The 22,766-nt window shown below is 48.5% G+C and overlaps 1 protein-coding gene across 1 annotated transcript in view; it reads left to right on the top strand.

The window, feature by feature from the left end:
- Positions 1-15,737, top strand: part of NDRG1 (N-myc downstream regulated 1) — a 60,239-nt gene extending 44,502 nt beyond the window's left edge. The window contains exons 10-16 of the mRNA XM_024250766.3: positions 2,343-2,446; positions 4,114-4,170; positions 4,957-5,008; positions 6,244-6,291; positions 8,513-8,548; positions 10,878-10,929; positions 13,793-15,737. Of these exons, the coding sequence (XP_024106534.1) occupies positions 2,343-2,446; positions 4,114-4,170; positions 4,957-5,008; positions 6,244-6,291; positions 8,513-8,548; positions 10,878-10,929; positions 13,793-14,034 (591 nt within the window). The 3' untranslated portion in view covers positions 14,035-15,737. The remainder of the gene's footprint in view (positions 1-2,342; positions 2,447-4,113; positions 4,171-4,956; positions 5,009-6,243; positions 6,292-8,512; positions 8,549-10,877; positions 10,930-13,792) is intronic.
- The last annotated feature ends 7,029 nt before the right edge of the window (positions 15,738-22,766 follow it).

Genomic DNA, 22,766 nt, shown 5'->3' with positions numbered 1-22,766 from the left:
GCGAGTGTACCAGGGGAAACAGAGGCTCCACTCTGGAGTTGGCAAGTGTACCAGGGGAAACAGAGGCTCCACTCTGGAGTTGGCGAGTGTACCAGGGGAAACAGAGGCTCCACTCTGGAGTTGGCAAGTGTACCAGGGGAAACAGAGGCTCCACTCTGGAGTTGGCGAGTGTACCAGGGGAATAGAGGCTCCACTCTGGAGTTGGCGAGTGTATGAGAGAAACAGAGGCCCCACTCTGGAGTTGGCGAGTGTACCAGGGGAAACAGAGGCTCCACTCTGGAGTTGGCGAGTGTACCAGGGGAAACAGAGGCTCCACTCTGGAGTTGGCGAGTGTACCAGGGGAAACAGAGGCTCCACTCTGGAGTTGGCGAGTGTACCAGGGGAACAGAGGCCCCACTCTGGAGTTGGCGAGTACAACTGCTAGGTTTGCCCGTTGTGTTGGTTTCCTGTCGCTTCTGTAACAAATTACCACAAACAGGATGGCTTAGAACAACGAAAGTAGGGTGAGCGTGGTGGCTCACACCTATAATCCCAGCACTTTGGGAGGCTGAGGCGAGTGGATCACCTGAGGTCAGGAGTTCAAGACGAGCCTGGCCAACATGGTGAAACTCCGTCTCTACTGAAAATACAAAATTAACCGGGTGTGGTGGCACGCGCCTGTAATCCCAGCTACTCAGGAGGCTGAGACAGGAGAATCACTTGAACCTGGGAGGCAGAGGCTGCAGTGAGCCGAGATCGCACCATTGCACTGCAGCCTGGGTGAGACAGAGGGAGACTCTGTCTCAAAAAAAGAGAAAAAGAAAAACAAAAGTGTATTCTCTCACAGCTCTGAGTCTAGAACTCTGACGTCAAGAGCTGGCAGGGCCGCCCCTCCGCCACAGGCTCTAGGGGAAATTCGTCCTTGCTTCTTTACTGCTCCAGGTCGCTGTCAGCATTCCTTGGCTAGTGGCTGCTCACACCACTGCCTGTGTCTTCACATGGTCTTCTCTGTGTCTGTCTTATTTTTCCCTCTCCTTCCTCTTTTAAGGATATTTCCATTGGATTTCATCCCTGATCATGTAATCCAGGATTATCTCATATCAAGATCCTTAATTAATCACACCTGCAAAAACCCTTTTTCCCAGCAAGTTTGCATTCCCAAGTTCAAGAGATTTGACATGGACATACCTTTTGAGGACCACAGTTTAGCCCACTAGAGTCCTCTTTCCCCTTTTACGATTCATTCCACAGTGTGTGACACATTTTCCCTGTCCTGAGTGTGTAATCTGAAACTGATAGGAATTGGGAAACATTCACAGCCACTGTCTCTGTTTCACTGGAGGAGGGATGTCAGACATAGCGTTGAGCATCTGATCTGATTATACCCCAAGTTATTTGGAGACTGGTTGGTCCGGCCATGGTGTCTGAGGGTGCCCCCAGATCGCTACAGTTGGTTTTGATCTGAAATCCCAGCGTGATTCCTGACTGTTTTTTCCAGAGTTTGCTCTTAGTAGCCAGTTGACCTCCTTGCTGCCTAAATGATCCTGGACTGTTTGATGCAGCTCAAGCTTGACACCGGCTTTCTTTGACCCCCAACTCCAACTTCTCATCTGGTTGTCACTGGTCACATCAGACCCTTGTGTGAAACCTACAGTGTCTGCCCTCGTACAAATGAGAAACAGAGCAAACAAGTTGTTTGTCGCAAATGACATTCAAAAAGCACCCAGAGATGGGGAGGCTGAGGCCGACTTCCCCGAGGCTCTGGTTGGCTGTGGTGGGAGTTGCAATTGCCCTTCTTTTCAGCGACTTCCTGTGGCATGAGTTGGTTTTGCTTTTCAAGCATGAAAAACTTCTTTTCAGCTCTTCCCATTGGAAAACAATTACTAACATTTGCCTCCAATTTTTACCGTTAGTAGAGGTGAGAACACAACCTCCATTAAGTCCTACAACCTAGTGAAGTAGGCAACATTCTCTCTCTTCCCCCCCTTTTTTTTTTTTTAAGAGATCTGAGGCTCAGAGAGGTTGAAAGATTTGCCCACGAAAGTGACAGTGATGAAGCTAAGCTCTAGATCCAGGATGTCTGACTTCAAATTGAAAGTCCCTAAGTAATGAGTTCGGAAGGGTGGGGTATGGCCTTTCCAGGATGGGGGTCTTTTCTGCTCCCAGTGGATAGTGAAACCCCTGTCTGCACCCGGATGGGTGTGCTGCTTTCCCGAACTTTTTTTTTTAGGTCCGTCACTGGCTTGTGGATTAGGCATTATTATCTTTACTTTGTATCCAAATAACCTGGAGAACAGAGAGAGTAGTGACCAGCTCAGGGCCACAGTGCAATGAGGACCATCTTCTCACCTCTCTAAATGCAGGAAGAAATGCAGAGTAACGTGGAAGTGGTCCACACCTACCGCCAGCACATCGTGAATGACATGAACCCCGGCAACCTGCACCTGTTCATCAATGCCTACAACAGGTATCGGGATGTTGTTCAGCCACATCATTGCTATTTATGAGGTGTCTTCTGTAGATCCGAAATATGGGACAGGTGAGAGGGAGGGTATAAAATGAGCGGAAGAGGCAGGCTCTGAGTTTGAGCAAATAGATTCATAGGACAGATGTCCCCAGGAAGGACACCTGGCCTGTAAGCTTGTTCCTGGCATTCAGCTCATCTTGCAGAGATCTGAACAAACACTCCAGACCACTGGGGATGCAGACGTGAGAGGGTTGCAGTCGCACACTCAGAGGGTTGAGAGTAAATGTGTGTGCCCACTGCTGACCTTCACGAAAGGCCAAATGTAAGAAGAGCTAAGTGAGAGAGCAGCAAAGCATTCCTGGAGGCCGGGGATAATCCAGGCAGGCTTCTGGGAGTTTGTCATTCCAAGGATAAGGAGGACCTGAACACGGCGTTTGCCTACGGCTTGGCCCTCTCAACCGGCACTAGGTGCTTATCTGGAGCTCAGCTAGGGGAGGAGACAGCTCAGGGCCATTGGTGTCAGCCAGAGACTCTATAATCTTCCAGGGAGCTCACTCAACCTGCTGAGCTAGCTCTGCCACGCTCGGCAGAACAGGAGATAGAAATGAGCCTCATAGTGTTTATCTCTGCTCAAATGTTAATAACGTGACTTCTTGAAATTAACATTTGTAACAGAGCTTAGTATCTGCCTCCTTTTACAATCCTGCCCTCATCTCAGTGATAACATCCTCACTGTGGATGTGACTGAAGAAACCGAAGCCCGGCAGTGCGTTCACTTAGTGAACACCTTCTGAGAACTGGAGTGAGTCAGGCATTCGGCTGGGCGCTGGAGACGCAGAGGAGACCAGCACAGCCCGCAGACTCCACACTTAACTTGCCCGTGCAGATAGCACAGTAATTAACTGACCCCTCTCCAAATCCCGCTCTGAAGGTCCTGGAATTATTGTCATTTCCTGTTGAGGAAGCAAAGGCGCAAAGAGATCCTGTGTTCTCCCCAAGGCCACACAGCTAGAAAGTGGCAGAGCATGATTTGGATCCTGCTTGTCTAACTCCAGGCTGTGAGCTGGGAAAGAGCTTCTCATGTTGGGAGCTGCAAGATAGCAGAGAGGGTGGGTGGCTGCGTGCGGGGAGGGTGGTCGGTACTGGGCTTGGCCCACACTGCGCCTCACACAAGTGCAGTGGGAAACCACCACAGGGTTTGAGACAGGGAATGGAAAGATGAGGCCTGAGTTTTAAAGAGATAATTTGGGTGCTTTATAGAGGACTCAGAGTCGGTGAGGCTGGGACTTAAACTAAGAGGCTGCGAGAGCATTTGGGAGGTGGCCCTTCTGTCAGGTGGGGGCTCTGACTAGGGAGACAGGGAAGGCGGGGACCCTCTATGGTGGAGGATCTGACTTCTACTCCTGGAAAAAAAAGCCCCACAAATATTTGTGACAAAATGAGGGGGGCTCTGCTTGAAATGCATGTGTCTTGCCGTCCTTCTAACCAGGTCTGTGGACACCAAGAGGGTGTGGAGTCCTGAAAGCCACAGGGCCTCTCTCAAGTTGGGGATGTGGGTGGCTTGCCAGAATGGCCACTGGCAGGACCTCCTGGGCTTGACTGGATGGGAATGGGAGCTTTCTCCAGGGGAGGGGTCCTCATGCTAATGATGCATTTGTTTCCTGCAGCCGGCGCGACCTGGAGATTGAGCGACCAATGCCGGGAACCCACACAGTCACCCTGCAGTGAGTGGCTTTTCTCTCCCCCAGCACTTGCAGTCGGGGCTGCCCACTGTAAAGGTGGCCTTGCTGGCAGGGCCTTCTTTCTGAGTATGGCGGGACATTGTGTCAGTGAGACCTGGATATATTACACCCAGAGACTGAGCGTTACCCACCCTGACTTGGACTTCTCCCTGTGCCGGTGGCATCCGTTTCTAGGGTGTCCCCATGACCTACGCTTTTGATCTTGGAGAAGCGTTGTTGATTGTACTTGGGACAGCATTTATTAAGCACCTAGTACATCAATAACTGTGAGGCTTTGCTCCATGAAGCCTAGGGATAGATAGCACAGGACCCAGGCTTAAAGTGCTCTATACGTCTAGGAGGAAAAGACAGTCATGGACAGAACTAACTGGGTTTCCACCAGTAATGATGGTGTCTTTTTGTGGCTGAGTGCGCCGCGTTGTGTGACACTTGGGAACCTGGCACGTCATTGCCTTTGTCCTTCATGCTGTTCTTGTTTCGGTCTTGATTGCCAGCTAAGTCCTGCTCATCCATCCTTGAGGAGAAGATGCTTTAAAATAAAAGCACTGGGTCACAGAAATTCCCTGGCTGAAATTCATACTAAGTTGTGAATGACTAGTAACCAGTTTTATCCTAAGATCAAAGGAGAGTGAAGTAAAAGAGCAAAGGGTGTTGGGGAAACCAAAATGACATTGTTTTTAGAATGTAGGCCCCAGCCTGGCAGGCCTGGGAGTGGGACAATCTTTAAAGGAACCTTGTGCTAATTCTCCGCTCTATCCCTGACCCCAGGTGCCCTGCTCTGTTGGTGGTTGGGGACAGCTCGCCTGCGGTGGATGCTGTGGTATGTAGAAATCACAGCTGATTTCTGTGTTTAATTCAACAGGCAAAGTCTGGTTGACTCTTTGTTGAAGTGACCCTGCCTGCCCCGCCTCTCCTCTGCCCCATCAGGGCAGGTGATGTTTTTTGAAATGCCATATTGGCCTTTGGGCAGAGGGCCCAGCCACTAGTCTCTTTCCCTGGTGGCCGCCAGCCCTGGTTGCTTGGCAGTGTCTCCTCTCCCAGGTCCCCTCCCCTCACCCGCCGATCTGTGTCCCATCGGCTTGTTTATATGGGCGTGTTTGCCACTTGGCTTCCTGGCCAAGCGACTCGCCTCTTATTTGGGAAGCAGCTGGATCTTTCCAAACTGACTGGTGCCTGATGAGCTGGCAGGGGAGAGAGGCACTGGGAGGCAGGGCTTAGCAAAGCTTCCTGACTCCTTTCACCCCTTAACTCCCACCTGCAACTTTGTGGCAGCAAAGAGAGGACTCTGCCTTTCAGACAACCCCACAGCTGGGGAGATGGAAGACTTGGGGGCTACGGATCAGAGTCCTGCAGTACTGCGATGCCTTGTGCAGTGATCTGCAGAGTGACATTTGCAAATGTTCATGTAGTAAATACCTGGCATGCCTTAGCGAACCATGAGTTTCTTATGGGCTGACTGACTGGAGATAATCATGGGATACATCAATAGAGATACACTGTTCAAATCAAGGGAGGTGATAGTTTCACTTTAAGCATTTTGAACATCGTGGGTTACATATGGGTATTCTGCCCAATTCCGGATGCCCCTTTCAAGAGGGTCACTGACGAAATGAAGAGAGAAACCAGCTTGGTCATTGTGATTTTACATGAAGAATAGTTGTTAGATCTGGGAATGTTAAGCCTGTAGAATCTCTGGCAGCTGCTGGTTAAACAAGGATATTTATTTAGCAGATATTTCTGCAGTACTGTTTACATTTCAGCTAATCTTCATAACAACCCCTTGATAAAAGATATTATCTCCATTTTATTGATGAGGACACTGAGGCCCAAAGAAGTTAAATAACTTATCCAAGTTGTCACAGCTGGTACTGGCGAGGCTGGGATTTCAAGCCACATCTGCTGAATCGCAAACTCCACATACTTTCTTCTTTGCCAGCAGAAATACTGGAGTTTCTGGTGACGGTGGCAGAGCGGCAGGGAATGTTTTGGCTTTGGGGAGATGTTTTGGCTTTGGCTTCACGTAGAAAATTGACAGATTTCCTCCCTCTTGTGCAGGTGGAGTGCAACTCGAAATTGGACCCAACAAAGACCACTCTCCTCAAGGTACAGGGAAAACAGTGGGGGTTTGTGTTTGTTATTTCTTAGAAACTCTCACGTTTTCTGCAACATTGAGTTAGGCTTGAAAAAGGCAAGGCACACGATCAGAAATCATAGAATTAATTATTTAATCTATCTGTTTATGAACATATATTGGGTGCTGACTGGCGATCTGAGGCTGCAAAGATGAGGGATCCTTCTCCGGGACTGCAGGAATCAACAGGGTGCTGGTCTGGGGACTTTGGGGATAGAGGGACAAGGGATGGCTTGGCAAGGGCCCTCCATAGGCTGGGGCCAGGACATTCCTCCAAGAGGGGCTCTGCTCGTCACAATAAGCGGAGATGTCTCCCACGGCCGGGGAAGGTCAGGACTTTCTCCAGCAAGTTCATCTGAGCACATGGTGTGCCAGCTCACTCGCAGCTGGATTTGAGGGTCTGTAGCAACCTCCGCCAGTCCCTTGCCAGTTATGACTGATTGCACAATGCAAACCACCGGCTGTTTGTGGCAGCCTCGTCCGGAGATGCAGCACAAGAGTAGGAACCTTTCAGAGGGGCCTCTCAGCCGGGGTGCACCCCTGCAGGGGCAGGTGACCAGGCGGGACCTGGGTGGAGATGAGGCGGCTCCCTTGCACTGGGGGAAGGACAAAGAGGTGGCATCTGTAGGTCACCGTGCCCTCAACTTCCCCCATAGAAGTAGAATGCCTTTGAAAGGCATGTGGGGGGTGTCCGATACTTATAGAGTGGGAGGCTGTTTTCCTGTATTGGGCTCTTTACATAGATTTTCTTTCAAGATTCCCTCAAAAGGAAATTGCAAGATTAGAAGCTGCTGGGCGTCAAGCTTGCATAATGCCGTACTTTGAGGGCGGTTGTCACAAGTATCACAAAATGGGTGGCTTAAAGCAACAGATATTTATTCCCTTTTAGTTCTGGAAGCTAAAAGTCCGAAATCAAGGTGTGGGCAGGGCCGTGCTCCCTCTGAAGGCGCTAGGGGAGAATGCTGCCTGCCTCTTCCAGCTTCTGGTGGCTGCTGGCCACACTTGGTTCACCTTAGCTAGAAGACACATCACTCCAGTCTCTGCCTCCGTCCTCACTCAGCACTCTCCCTATTTTATCTCTGTGTTTGTGTCCAAATTTCCTTCTTTTAACAACATCAGCCATTAGATTTAGGGCCCATTCTAATCCAGTATGACCTCATCTTAACTTGATTTTACCTGCAAAGACCCTATTTCCAAGTATAGCCACAGTGATAGGTAACTGGGGTTAGGATTTCAGTATGTCAATTTTGGGGACACAATTCAACCACAACCTACAGCAAAGGGTAGGTGGTCTAACTGAGGTGGGGTGGCCGATTTGATGGTAGATCCAGAAACAGAACTCACTTAGGCCTGATTCTGGAGACTTCCACAGTGCCAGTCTAATGTGCTGAGTGCCCTGCCTGGAGGGAGAGTTCGGGCATCCTGCTCCCTGCATGCTGGTTGAGCTGAGGGCTGCCCCAGGTCAGTGTGGCTTTGTGGCTAGTGTTGGGGGTCCAGATTTGAGGCGCCCTGGGCTGTAGGATGCGCACAGCCTCACCACTCCCACAAACTCCTCCAGCCCCCTTTCGCCCCAGGCCACCCTCCCCACAGCCTCCCCCTGCTCCCTTGCCATCAGCCTTGCTCATTTCCAGTCTGGCTGCACAGTTTCACAGCCTGCAATAGCCTCTTGAGGTTCAGTGATTTCACAGGGACTTTGAACATCCACCGTTTAGGAAGGGTACCGGTCGGGAGCTGAATGTAGCCTGAAGACCCAAATTCAACCGCTTCCTTTTGAGGGAAGCTTTCAAGGGAATATATGAAGAGGGTCTTGTTTATGAAACCCTTTCGGGTCAGAGAGATCATGGCCTGGAACCTTGCGAGTTCCTCAAGCTCTTCTTGGCCCAGTTTCTGCCTGTAAAATGGGACAGCTGTACCTTCCATGGTTCTTGGGGAATGGAGTGAAATTATATGTAGGGCCTAGCGTAGTGACTGGCACGTAGCAAGCTGCAAGTGATGGTTGCAATGGAGACACCAGCAGCCTTGCCTGGTGGGGCTGGAGTGTTCCCTACCCACGGTCCACCCTGTTCCTCCTTGTAAGGCAGGACAAGGCAGGGCAGGGCAGCGGGCGGATGGGCATCCTTTCGGAAAAAACTCATAGAGCGCAGAGGGCCTTGGCTGTGGTGTTTGGCACTAACCAGCTTCCCTCTCTCCTAGATGGCAGACTGTGGCGGCCTCCCGCAGATCTCCCAGGTGAGTGCCACGTTGGCTTTTGCATTACACAGCTGTCGCCTCCCACTGGGTGGAGTGCATGTGCCTCTGTGACACCTGTTCCCTCATTGCCTTGCTGTGACATCGGATGACAGTTTGTGGACTGTTGGGAAAAGGTGCTCTGATCCCTTTTCCCAACAGTAAAGGAGGACTGTTGCTCTGATCCCTTTTCCCAACAGTATAGGAGGACTCTGATCCCCTAGGAACCAACCCCTGTGGAGTAGGTGATACTGCGGTTCACAGAGGTTGGGGGATTTGCCAAGTAAACACACCTTGGTCATCATGGGTCAGAATCTAGGTATGTCTGCCCCAAAGACCACGGGCTTCTGCTGGAGTGAAGGGCCATAAGGAGCCCCAGCCCAGAGCAGAGGGACATGGAGGAGATTAAGCCAAATTGTGTGTGTGTGCATGCTTGTTTGTGGGTGTGCATGTGTACACATGTCTGTGGGTGTGCATGTGTATACATGTCTGTGTGTGCATGTGTACACATGTCTTTGTGTGTGCATGTGTAAATGTGTGTGCACATGTGCAAATAAACACATCGATCAACGTAATGTGTTTGCTGCGTAACTGATCCCTTCAATTTCCCCTCCTATAAAGAATCTCACCAACCTAACAAGTAAACTTTTAATTTGTCGTCTTATAATTTTATATCTTGATAGTTTTGTGTTCCATCTTAAAATGAAATAGAGTTTTTTGTCATCTTTTTTATCCAAAACCTGCCCTGCCTCCTTTCTTCCTCCTTTTTTTCTTTTTCTACTTAAAATGAGAGCAGATGTAACCCTAGTCATAATTAAAAGAACTTTCAGAGCTTCAGAGGAGTTCAACGAGCACAGGCTTCGGGGACAGCAGCGCAGGGAGGAGCAATTCCTGTGTAACGCTGTTGTCCTCGTGCCCTTGCAGGTTGGGTGTATGTTTACACAGGGTTTTCCCATCCTTGATTAAATTAGGTCCTTGCAATAGTCCTCAGAGGTGGGAAGAGCAAGCATTTTATCCCAGTGTCACAGAGGAGGAAACTGAGGCCAAAAGTTGAGAGAGATTGTCCATGATTACTGGAGCTAAAATTGGGCCCAGGTATTCTCATTCCCAAGCCTGTATACTTGGTTCTCTCCACCATCTCGAACACAGGCGTCCCTGTTCCCTGCAGCCCTGACCTGCTTCTCTTGTCTCTCTCTTCCACTGTCACACAAATTCCAGAGGGCAGTTTGAGCAGAGCCACTCTTTTAAATGTCATTTGGCTCTTTGTGGAGCCCTGGCAGGAGTTAGTGGAGAGCAGGGAGGGGAGTCAGCCCAGCCTCTACCAGTGTTCTCTCACTGCCTCAGGAGAATAGGACCCAGGGCACTGGATAGAACAGTTGGAGTTAACTGAAGAACAGATACGCCTTGCATGTATGCCCTTGATACTTGAGCATTCACCTCCAAGTTTACGTTAAATGAACAGAGAGAACTGGTAGAACTGGATGTGGTCTCAGCATTCCATACGCATTTCACTTAAAGTAGCCCAGTTAGTTGTTAATTAATTGGTTTGTCTACCCATCCAGCGAACCATCCAACCATCATCCATTCATTCTTCTTCATATCCTTTCCTCCTTTTATTTGTCCTTCTTTTGTTCATATTTCTCTTTTTTCCTTCCTTCTTTCCATCAGTTCTTTTTTTAATCCTTCCTTCTTTCCATCCATCCTTTTCTTTCCACCCATCCATCTATCCATCATCCCTTCTTTCAGCCAGCCTGCTATTGAGGCTGATAGTGACTTGCCTCAAGAACAAGTGTTTTAGGTTTGGAGAGCCCTGGGTTAATGTACAGGACCCACCACTTACTTGTTGTGGGACCCTGAGTGGATTTACCTGTCCAAATCTGTTCAGCTATGAAATGTATCTAAGGTAGCACTGACCTCATGAGGGGCTGTCAAGAGTAAATGAATGAATGCAGCAAAGCCCCTTGCATTGGGAGTGGCTCACGATGCCGATGCAGTTATGTTCCACTTGCTGGGTTAGACATGTCCCTTTTGTGGAGGGTAGTCTCCCCAGAAACACACAGAAATAGCTGTGATACTCTGCCCTATGTTACAGGTGAGGAAACTGGCTCAGACAGGTCATGTAACTTGTCCAAGTGACACGGCTGTGGGGTGAATTTCCCATCATTATCCCATAGTCTTCCTTTTACTTTTGTGTTTTGTCCTGTCAACATGTGATGGCTTTTGTCTTGAGCCAAACTCTCAAATGAAGGTGACCACAGGCACAGCCCCCCATGGCCTTGGGTGATCTGGTCCCCCAGCAACTGACTGTATTTTCTCTCCCTGTCTCTCGCAGCCGGCCAAGCTCGCTGAGGCCTTCAAGTACTTCGTGCAGGGCATGGGATACAGTGAGTATGGGCTTCCCCATGTGCCGTGGGTCGGGACACATGTCGGAATTGGAAGTGCTCTGTCCTGAGCCAGGCTTGGATGAGCAATTTTGTGTCCCCCTGGCTAGCTTCAGCTTTCTGGGAGGAAGCATTTAGGTGTGTGGAGGGCATGTGGCAGCCTGGAGGATCTAGCCTCTCATACCAGCAAGGCTAATTTTTCCTCCTTTGTTGAACAGAAGTTGTTTCACACCAGGGATTTTGGGGGGTTTAGATGAGGACTGTCCCTTTAAGCACCAAGACAATGACCAACAGTGAAACAATAACATTTTTAAAAATTTTGATCACAAGTTTTAAGAGACCACCAGCTATAGTGATGATGAAGATGGTGTCGATGATGAAAGATTACTAACACATTATTTTATCTCATTGAACCATCACGGTACTGCTTTGACATATTCTTAGCCCATCTTATCAATGATGAAGCTGAGGCTTCGGGGTTGTAAGCAGGGAGCAGAGGGTGGATCTGTGGAAATTGTTTGAAGACTGTGAAGCTCTGTGGAAGTGGCTGATAAAGTTGCTTATATTCAAGGTGGAACATGCCATAGTCGAGTCATGAGCTTTGGGAAGTGGAGGATACATTGGAATCATCATTCAGGAACTCGCTCATTCTTATTTTGCAGTTATAGTTTGTTAGACACATATAGCCTTTTTTCCAGAAGTGCCATCCCAGGACTAGGACAGACCCTGGCGAGTTGTAACTCGGCTGAACAGCAGCCACACTCGGTGCTGTGGGCTTGTCAGCCATGGTCCGGCCCTGACATGACTAGTGGCTCTTCTGACCCTACTGTTTGGAACTATAATTTGTGTGTCCTTCCTTACTAGGAAGGTATTGAACTTCTGATCCCTTTTATCATGTCCTTAAACTGTTTTCCTGTGTATAGTAAGAGTATGCTTGGTAAGCTGACTGCAGTCCTAGCATTGGCCTTAGCCGTGATTAGCTCTAGCAAGGCGAGGCTGGCAGGTTTGATTTCCATGCCTCAGGCTCAGGCGGGATCCACATCCCCAGGTGCCCTCTTCCAACAGAAGCTATCTGCCAGTGGGGCTCCTGCCTTTCTAGCCTGCTTTCCCCGACGGAGGTTGCAGGCAAAGGCTGTCATTGGAGACAGCCGTGGAGACAGCCACGGGGCAGCCCTGCTTTACCCTGCACGGTGTGAGTTGTGGCTCCCGTTTGTCTTGGTCCCGCCAGGGTTTGGATTTCTGCTTTGAGAGTGTGTTCTGGAGAGAAAGGAAGTGAATGCTAGACCTCATCTTTCTCCCCAAATCGGCTTCTATTACCAGAAAGCCAAAGCCTCCTTCAGGTCTTGGGGGGGAAAATAACAGGAAGAGCTATGGTCTCAAAGGCATCAGCCAAAGAGAAGGAAAGGAACCGGTCACTGGCCTCCGGCACACCATGGGGGGCTCGCTTGATGAACCCTTTGCACACCTGACATCAGTGCTCACTGTACGCTTCTCGTCCTGCTCAGTAGACATCCCAGATTTGTGGGTGAGAAGTAGGGGCTCAGAGAAATATGTGAGCTGCGGATGTGGCATTGACCGCAATTCTTTCTGAATTCAAAACTAGCTCTTTAAGACAATTCAGCAAGGATTAATTCTGTTTGGGAGTGCCTGCCATCAAAAGCCCCTCCCTGTGCCTGTCAAGGAGATAACATAAGCCCTGCATGCTTGGTGTGGATCAACTGCCCCTGTTTCTGATGTCTGACTCAGTGTGGCCTCCTAGCCATGATGCTTCAGTTGGGTGGAGTACTAGTTTCCTAAAGCTGCCTTAACAAATCTCCACAGACTGGGTGGCTGAAAACAATAGAAATCCATTCTCTCAAAGTTCAGGAGGCCTAAAGTCCAAAATCAAGGTGTGGGCAGGGCCTTGCTCCCTCCAACGCTGCTATGGAAGACCCTTCCATGCCTCTTCCTGGCTTCTGGTGGCCCCAGGAGTCCTTGGCTTTACGTGGCTTGTGGCAGCATCGCTCCAATCTCGGCCTCTGTCTTTGCGTGGACTTCTCCCCTGCATATCCCTGTGTGCTGTTTCTATAAGGACATCACAGTCATTGGGTTTAGGGTTCCCTGTCAACCCAGGGTGATTTCATCTCAAGATCCTTAACTAATTACATATGCAAAGACCCTATTTCCAAATAAGATTCTCTTCTGAAATTTCAGGTAGGTGTGAATCTTGCGGGACACTGTCCCACCCAGTACAGGTGGGCAGGATTGTTCCTCCTCATTCCATCCCATCAGCATGTGCCATGTGCAAGAGCATTTGAGGTCTTAGAGAATATTCCAAAGAATAGACAGCACCCTTGCTAGCACCTGGGCTGACAGGCTTCTTTGGGAGAGATGACAACGAACAGCCATGCCAGGAACTTGCCGTGTGGCCCCTCTCCCTTTCCCCACCTGTGATATGCAGGGCTGCTGACCCCCAGGTGTCCTCCCTGCTCCAGTGATCATGGACAGCATGGGGTCATGGGCGTACACACAGGTGCTGATACCAGGGGTCAGTATTTAACATACCTGCTTTACAGATGGGAACAGGCAGGCTCAGAGGGACACTCAAAATTACACAGCTTTTAAGAGGTGGCAGAATTGGGGTTCAGATCCAGATCTGGGTTCAAGTCACTCATGGTGTGATTGCGGCAGTTCCTTCCCGCATCTGGGCCTCGGCATCTCTCCGAGTGGATATGGAGAGGATGGGGGCCCAGCAGCTGGATGGCTGCAGGGATCAAGTCTTCTCTGGGGCTGGCGCGTAGAAGAGCATGTGGCTGGTGGACGGGCATGCCTGGCTCCTCACCTGGCAGTCTCCTGCCCTCTAACCGGCTGTCTCTTGTCCCCCTAGTGCCCTCGGCTAGCATGACCCGCCTGATGCGGTCCCGCACAGCCTCTGGTTCCAGTGTCACTTCTCTGGATGGCACCCGCAGCCGCTCCCACACCAGCGAGGGCACCCGAAGCCGCTCCCACACCAGCGAGGGCACCCGCAGCCGCTCCCACACCAGCGAGGGGGCCCACCTGGACATCACCCCCAACTCGGGTGCTGCCGGGAACAACACCGGGCCCAAGTCCATGGAGGTCTCCTGCTAGGCGGCCTGCCCAGCTGCCGCCCCCGGACTCTGATCTCTGTAGTGGCCCCCTCCTCCCCAGCCCCTTTTCGCCCCCTGCCTGCCACGCTGCGCCTAACTCGGTATTAATCCAAAGCTTATTTTGTAAGAGTGAGCTCTGGTGGAGACAAATGGGGTCTATTACGTGGGTGCCCTCTCCAAAGGCGGGGTGGCGGTGGACCAAAGGAAGGAAGCAAGCATCTCCGCATCGCATCCTCTTCCATTAACCAGTGGCCGGTTGCCACTCTCCTCCCCTCCCTCAGAGACGCCAAACTGCCAAAAACAAGACACGTAGCAGCACACACTTCACAAAGCCAAGCCTAGGCTGCCCTGAGCATCCTGGTTCAAACGGGTGCCTGGTCAGAAGGCCAGCCGCCCACTTCCCGTTTCCTCTTTAACTGAGGAGAAGCTGATCCAGTTTCCGGAAACAAAATCCTTTTCTCATTTGGGGAGGGGGGTAATAGTGACATGCAGGCACCTCTTTTAAACAGGCAAAACAGGAAGGGGGAAAAGGTGGGATTTATGTCGAGGCTAGAGGCATTTGGAACAACAAATCTATGTAGTTAACTTGAAGAAACCGATTTTTAAAGTTGGTGCATCTAGAAAGCTTTGAATGCAGAAGCAAACAAGCTTGGTTTTTCTAGCATCCTCTTAATGTGCAGCAAAAGCAGGCAACAAAATCTCCTGGCTTTACAGACAAAAATATTTCAGCAAACGTTGGGCATCGTGGTTTTTGAAGGCTTTAGTTCTGCTTTCTGCCTCTCCTCCACAGCCCCAACCTCCCAACCCTGATACGTGAGCCGGTGATTATTCTTGTTCAGGGAGAAGATCATTTAGGTTTGTTTTGCATTCCTTGGAATGGAGGGCAACATTCCACAGCTGCCCTGGCTGTGATGAGTGTCCTTGCAGGGGCTGGGGTAGGAACATTGGGGTGGGGGCGGAATTGGGGTTACTCGATGTAAGGGATTCCTTGTGGTTGTGTTGAGATCCAGTGCAGTTGTGCTTTCTGTGGATCCCAGCTTGGTTCCAGGAATTTTGTGTGATTGGGTTAAATCCAGTTTTCAATCTTCGACAGCTGGGCTAGAAAGTGAACTCAGTAGCTGAACCTGTCTGACCTGGTCACGTTCTTGGATCCTCAGAACTCTTTGCTCTTGTGGGGGTGGGGGTGGGAACTCATGTGGGGAGCGGTGGCTGAGAAAATGTAAGGATTCTGGAATACGTATTCCATGGGACTTTCCTTCCCTCTCCTGCTTCCTCTTTTCCTGCTCCCTAACCTTTTGCCGAATGGGGCAGCACCACTGACATTTCTGTGTGGCCAGTGCGGCTGCCAGGCTCCTGTACTACTGCCTTGTACTTTTCATTTTGGCTTACCGTGGATTTTCTCATAGGAAGTTTGGTCAGAGTGAATTGAACATTGTAAGTCAGCCACTGGGACCCGAGGATTTCTGGGACCCCGCAGTTGGGAGGAAGAAGTAGTCTAGCCTTCCAGGTGGCGTGAGAGGCAATGACTCGTTACCTGCCGCCCGTCACCTTGGAGGCCTTCCCTGGCCTTGAGTAGAAAAGTCGGGGATCGGGGCAAGAGAGGCTGAGTACGGATGGGAAGCTATTGTGCACAAGTCTTTCCAGAGGAGTTTCTTAATGAGATATTTGTATTTATTTCCAGACCAATAAATTTGTAACTTTGCAGCGGCTTGTGTCTTTTTTCTGTCCCTGAGAGATTGTGTGTGTGAAACATTGCAGTGCTGGGATGGCTGTTTCACTGGGGGGTTGCCCGTCCTTGACACCTAGGGGAACCCAGCCCCTTATCTCTGGAATTCTTTGCCTCAGAGCGTCACGTCCAGCAGAAATTTAAGTCAGCTCATATGTTACTTCTAATTTCCTGGCAGCCACATTTTCAAAAGTGGAAAGAAACAGATGAAATTAATTTTAATAATACATTTCATTTATCTCAAGACATCTAAAATATTACCACTTCTATAAAAACCATTGAGCAGGTATTTTGCATTCTTTTTTCATTCTAGGAACTCTAGTGCGTGTTTCACACTCACAACGCATTCAGACCAGCTGCATTTCAAGTGCCCAGTAGCTTGGGCAGCACAGTGATGAGGATAAAAAACTTTTCAACCTGTGATTCGAGGAAAACAGCTTTTTTATTTTTAATATTTATTTTTATTTTTTGAGACGTAGTCTCACTTTGTCACCCAGGCTCAAGTGCAGTGGCACAATCTTGGCTCACTGAAACCTCCGCCTCCCAGGTTGCAGCAGTTCTCGTGCCTCAGCCTCCTGAGTAGCTGGGATGACAGGCATGCGCCACCATGCCCAGATAATTTATTTTTATTTTTATTTTTTATTTTTAGTAGAGATGGGGTTTTTGCCATGGCCAGGCTGGTCTCGAACTCCTGACCTCAAGTGACCCGTCCACCTAGGCCTCCCAGAGTGCTGGGATTACAGGCGTGAGTCACCGTACCCAGGCTACATTTTGTTTGGATTACAAACAAATGTATGTGGAAAGATCATTCCTTTTCTCATGCCCAGTGACAACCATTGTAATGCTTGTTTTCTACTCCACATAAAAAAAAAGTTAAGAGATTTTAGTGTAACCTCTTATTTAAACTAAGATTAGTTTAAGATGTACAGACAGTTGCGAACAATACAGAGAGTTGCCATATAGCCTGTACTTGGTGACCCCTGTCATTAATATCTGACGTTACTGCATACTTGTCACAACCGGGAGATCAGTTGGACGTTGCTGTTAACTAAGCCCTGGACTATATTGAGAATTCACTGGGGTTCCCCTAATGTCCTCTCTCTGTCCAGGATCCCATCCAGGACACCCCATTACATTTTGTCATCATGTCTCAGCTTCCTCTGGCTTGTAACAGTTTCTCAGATTTTCTTTTTTTTTTTTTTTTTTTTTCTTGAGATGGAGTCTTGCTCTGTCACCCAAGCTGGAGTGCAGTGGTGCGATCTCGGCTCACTGCAACCTCTGCCTCCCAGGTTCAAGCAATTCTCCTACCTCACCCTCCCGAGTAACTGGGATTACAGGCGCAGGCTGCCACGCCCAGCTAATTTTTTTGTATTTTAGTCGAGACGGGTTTTCACTGTGTTGTCCAGGCTGGTCTCCAACTTCTGAGCTCAGGTAATCCACCCGCCTTGGCCTCTCAAAGTGCTTGGATTACAGGTGTGTGAGCCATCGCGACCGGCCAGATTCTCCTTTTTCTTTGACAGCGTTGAGAAGCACTAGTCAGGCATTCTGTCGCAAGTCTCTCCACTGAGGTTTGTAAGTAGTTTTTCTCACAGTACAACTTGGAGCTGTGGGTTTTTCGGGGAAGCCCACAGAGGTGATTTGTCCTGCTTCTCACATCATATCCAGGCCACACACTATCACTGTGGTTTATCGCTGATGGGATTAATGGTGATGGCCTGGCTGGGGCAGTGTTTGCCAGATTTCTCCATCATCAAGTTACCCTTTCCACTTTTCCATATTCATTCTTTGGAAGTGTGAACCCCCAAAATTTGAGACAGGTGTCTGTTAATTTAGAAAGTTTATTTTGCCAGGGCTGAGGACGCGTGCCTGTCACACAGCCTCAGGAGGTCCTGACAACTTGTGCCCAAAGTGGTCGGGGCACAGTTTGGTTTTATACATTTTAAGGAGACGAGACGTAAGAACCATACGGCCGGGCGCAGTGGCTCACGCCTGTAATCCCAGCACTTTGGGAAGCCGGGGCGGGCGGATCACGAGATCAAGAGATCGAGACCATCCTGGCTAACACAGTGAAACTCCGTCTCTACGAGAAAAATACAAAAAAATTAACCAGGCATGGTGGCAGATGCCTGTAGTCCCAGCTGAGGCAGGAGAATGGTATGAACCCGGGAAGCGGAGCCTGCAGTGAGCCAAGATTGCACCACTACACTTCCAGCCCGGGCGACAGAGTGAGACTCCATCTCAAAAAAAAAAAAAAAAAAAAAAAAAAAAAAAAAAAAAAGAACCATACATAGGTTCCATCCAGAAACAGGGACAACTAGAAGCAGGGAGGGGAATTCCAGGTCACAGGTAGGTGAGAGACAGACACTTGGTTGCATTCTTTTTTTATTTTATTTTATTTTATTATTATACTTTAAGTTTTAGGGTACATGTGCACAACATGCACATTTTGAGCTTCTGGTTAGCCTTTCCGAAGGACGCAATCAGAACATGCGTCTATCTCAGGGAGCAGAGGGATGACTTTGAATAGAATAGGCAGGTTTGCCCTGAGCAATTTCCAACTTGACTTTCCCCTTTAGCTTAGTGATTTTGGGGGTCCCAAGATTCTCCTTTCACAGAAGCAAGTCACTAAGTGCAGCCCACACTCAAGGACATGCCCCCACTGAAAACAGCTATCATGCTGTTCTCTATGTTGGTTTTTCTTCACTTCCGTTGAAGAGTTTCTTAAGCTGTGTAAAATGTTTAGCTGTAAACACTTTCTAAGTCTGCACCATCGTGCAGCATGTGGATGTGCCATAGTTAACAGCCCTGCTGTTTAGGATCTAGACTTGGAAGAAGGAGAGGACATCACCTCAGTACAGAAGAGCAAGAGGGTGTTCCCAGCAGAGGGGCCAGTTTGGGCACCAGCACTGAGGGTGGATGGTATGCGTCTTTTTTTTTTTTTTTTTTGAGATGGAGTTTTGCCCTTGTCACCCAGGCTGGAGTGCAATGGCATGATCTCGGCTCACTGCAACCTCCGCCTCCTGGGTTCAAGCGATTCTCCTGCCTCAGCCTCTGGAGTAGCTGGGATTACAAGAATGTGCCACCACACCCAGCTAATTTTTTGTATTTTTAGTAGAGACAGGGTTTCACCATGTTGGTCAGGCAGGTCTTGAACTCCTGATCTCAGGTGATCCACCTGCCTCGGCCTCCAAAGTGCTGGAATTACAGGAGTGAGCCACTGCGCCCAGCCCGGTATGTGTCTTTGTGAGGAATGTGCAGTGTAGACCTGGGCAGATGACCTTGTGAGCTGTGCATGGCAGGATGTGAGGCTGGAGTGATGTTTTAAGAGAGAGTGGCTCCCTTACAACTCCACCCTGTCCCAGCAGGAGCTCAGGGGAAGGCAGGGTCCTTGGGCTTCTTTGTGCCACGGATGGCCCCATTGATAAGTTACAGAAGTCTTCAGACTCCTCCGAAGAGTTTTAAATGTGTAAAATAAAATACATAAGACTACAAAAAACACTTATATCGAAGTGTAGTTATCCAAATGTGACTATTGTGTGACCTAGTCACATGCGCTTCTTCAGCAGTAATGTGGAAGCAGACCTCAACATCGCTGCAATTTCAAAGTCCTGTACTTTGAGCTGTCTGCTGCAATTGAAATAAGAGGATTATCTGCGATTACAACTGCTGATACTATTAGGGTTTGTCGCCTACATTTAGATAGAAGGAAATGCTAAGTTGCAATTAGTGGTTAGGAACAACAAAGATGCATTTTTTTTCCCATCTAAGAACAGGGCCCTCTGAATTCTATAATAGATCCTTGGAGGGCCCAGGGACCCCAGGTTAAGAAGCCCTGTTTAAAGTCAGGGGAGGGAGGAGCATGTTGGCTCGTGATTATTCAACAAACGTAAGAAGTGCCTTTCCTACTTTGTGTCCTGTGTGAGTCGCGAACTAAGATAAAGTGGGTGGTGGAGGAACTGGCGAGGAAGCGTCACAGCAGGGGGGCTGTGCCAACTTTGAGGAGTCAGTGTGGCACACAGACTTGCTGTGGTCTGGCTTCCTCGAGGAAGGAACTGTTGCAGGTGTTTACATGTATCAGTGCTATTTAGAGCTACATGCCCAAAGGCTGTTTGGCCAGCTGGGGATATGATTCTGGTCTCCTAGCTGCTTGTTTTGGTTTCAAATCTCCTGACTCTTGGGTTTCAGCAGCATCTGGGAGGCCAAGTGTGTTCTGAGATTAGCATGTGCAGGGTCTGTCCTTGGCCCTTTCCAGACAGTTTCCCTAAGAGAGTCATTTGGTTGACCCCTAGATCTGGCCTAAATCCATCGGCTTACATATTTATATTGGTTCTCGTAGGCTACATGGAAACCCTTCGCTAGTGTCCCACATGGAATCCAAGAGCAGAAGGTAAGGCTTGGCTTTATGGGGCGGGAGATGGGACTGGGGAGGAGTTAGCCTCCTCCTTTCTAAAATCAGATTTTTCTGTAACTCTGAAGCATAAAATGGTGGCCCTAACCCAAGGGCTACCTGACCTTTTGGCTCTTGAACCCCAAACTAATCAGGTCTTTCTGTCTCTTAAGGGGAAGAATCTCATCGGTCCAGCTCTACTCAGGTGCCACTCCCTGTCTAATCAACTGTGACTGGGCTCATGTTAACTCCTGTCCCCTTCCCCCCACATACATGCAGCAGGTGTCTGAGTAATTGATGTAGTTGTGGTGGTGAATTGGGTGTATCTGTTGCATGATTAAGCCCATTGACAGCCAAGCTCACTATGGCAGAACATGCCCTTTCTCATCCCTGCTTTGAGAAGTGTCTGCTGAATGCCCAGCCTGCCCCATGAGGCAGGCGCCACCCTGCAGAGATGGGACATCTAGCATTTGTAACACATGTCACTGTGGGTGTTCTTTCTCTCGCAAACTAGGGATTTTTTTTTCTTCTTTTTTTTTTTTTTTTTTTTTTTTTTTTTTTTTAGATGGAGTCTTGCTCTGTCACCCAGGCTGGAGTGTAGTGGCGTGATCTCGGCTCCTCGCAACCTCTGCTTCCCGAGTTCAAGCAATTCTCCTACCTTAGCCTCCCAAGTAGCTGGGACTACAGGCGTGCCACCATGGCTGGCTAACTTTTTGTATTTTTAGTAGAGATGGGGTTTTGCCATGTTGGCCAAACTGGTGGGATTTCTTCTGTATTGACAGGGCCAGCATAGAGCAAAGCACATAACAGGAGACTTTTGTTAAATTAACAGATGCACACTTTCTTTAGTAATATTTAGTGTGCTTTATAGATTCTTCCCCGTTTTTATTATTTATTTGTGAGGACTTTTCCTTGCTTCATAGATGAGAAAACCAAGGCTCGGAGAGATTAAATCGCTTGCCCAGCCATTTCTAAAATGGATTAAATCCCTTGTTGTCTTGTTGTCCTTTAAAACAGTTCACTGAGCACATGACTCATGCCACCACCTATTGATGTCTTGGGAATGTGGAGCATCAGTAAGTTCCTGGGACTAACTAAGACTGTGGATGCCCGTAAGGTTGTTACTGACTGCGGCGGGTGTTTGTCGCTCTGTTATTAGATAGTCCCACTTGGACTTGGGTGACCTGCTTTTATATCTTTCATCTGGTTTTTAATTTTTCCACCTCCTCCTCTGCTGCCAGGCTGGCCTCTGCTATCAATAAGCCTGCTTCGGGCAGCTTCCTCTCCCTTTTTATGGAATGGACTAAGAAATCTACATTGTTAGGGTTGTGTGAAAAACAAGAGCAGTGAGGTTTAGGCTGGAGATCTGGAGACATTCGTTACAGAATAAAACATATGAAACACTGCATGGGCTTTGTGACAGCTTGTTTGTCTCCTCAGAAGCCATTTTTGCTCAGTCCTACATTTAGAAAGAACCCAGATGCAACTAGAAATTGGCTCTCTGAATACAGAGGATGCCATTGAATTCCAATTTTGTCAGTAGGGGTGATGGAGAACACTGGCATCTCTGCAATATGCTTTTGAAAATAAAATGCTTCATAATAAAATGCTCTGGCCATTTCCCCTAAATCCCATTTCCCCTCAATTCAGCCACCTGATATCCTAAAAAATTGCCCTAACATCTATACATTCATCTTAATCTGAGGTACCCACAGAACTCCACGATCTAAGTTCCAATTTTAAAACCAATATGCTTCAGGATAGAGGTGTTCCTAGAAAGAATTCATGTGACAATTATATTTTTATTGGAATGGAGCCTCCCCTTGACTTTTTTATACTCTCATCATGTGTTCTGGGGGCAAGTAGATGAGAGGGATTTGGCCAAGAGGTATCAAAAGAGGCATTCGCTTAATGTGCCCCAGCCATCTGCACATCTGTTTATACAGCTCAGCATATGCTATGTGCTGTGTTGGGCTTCAGAGACACAGAAAAGTATAACACATCCTTCCTGCTTTAGAGAAGCTGGGTTTCAAATCAAGTTACAGCATAAAATGAAAACATAAAAAGCAAAAAATTAAGGGGCTAAGCAGTCTATGGTTGAGGTAAAAGAGCATTCAACTGAGTATAGATAGTGACACTATAACTGAGTACAGATAGTTTTCTTTACATTTGTTATTTTAAATAAGGGCTAAATAAATTAAATATACAAAGACACACATTGACATTAATTCTTACTGCAGCCTTGCTGATTACCCCCAGTTTATGAAGAAACTCAGCTAATAATAGATGTATTTAGTAAGTGCTTAATGTTCTAAGTTTATTAAGTGCTTAGTATTCTAAGCTCTATTTTAAAATTTTGTATGCAATACGCATTCCACTGAGGGGTAGGTACTATCATTTTCTACATCTCACAGCTGGAGAAACTGAGGCTCAGATGGGCCTAGTAAGGAAAAAAGTATATCAAGATCCACTTGAGGCCCAAAGTCAGGACTGTTTCCATTGCATCTGCACCCTCCCTTATGCTTCTTTTTCCTCCTCTTGGTTCCTAAGGCAGCTGGCAATAGATACTCTGTCCATCCATCCAGTCCTTGCTTACTCAGTTCTTGACATGCACCTGCTT

The sequence above is a fragment of the Pongo abelii genome, chromosome 7, assembly GCF_028885655.2.
Source record: "Pongo abelii isolate AG06213 chromosome 7, NHGRI_mPonAbe1-v2.0_pri, whole genome shotgun sequence".
NCBI lineage: Eukaryota > Metazoa > Chordata > Mammalia > Primates > Hominidae > Pongo > Pongo abelii.
The sequence above is the reverse complement of the archived record's forward strand: the minus strand, read 5'-3'. Positions and strand labels throughout refer to the sequence as shown.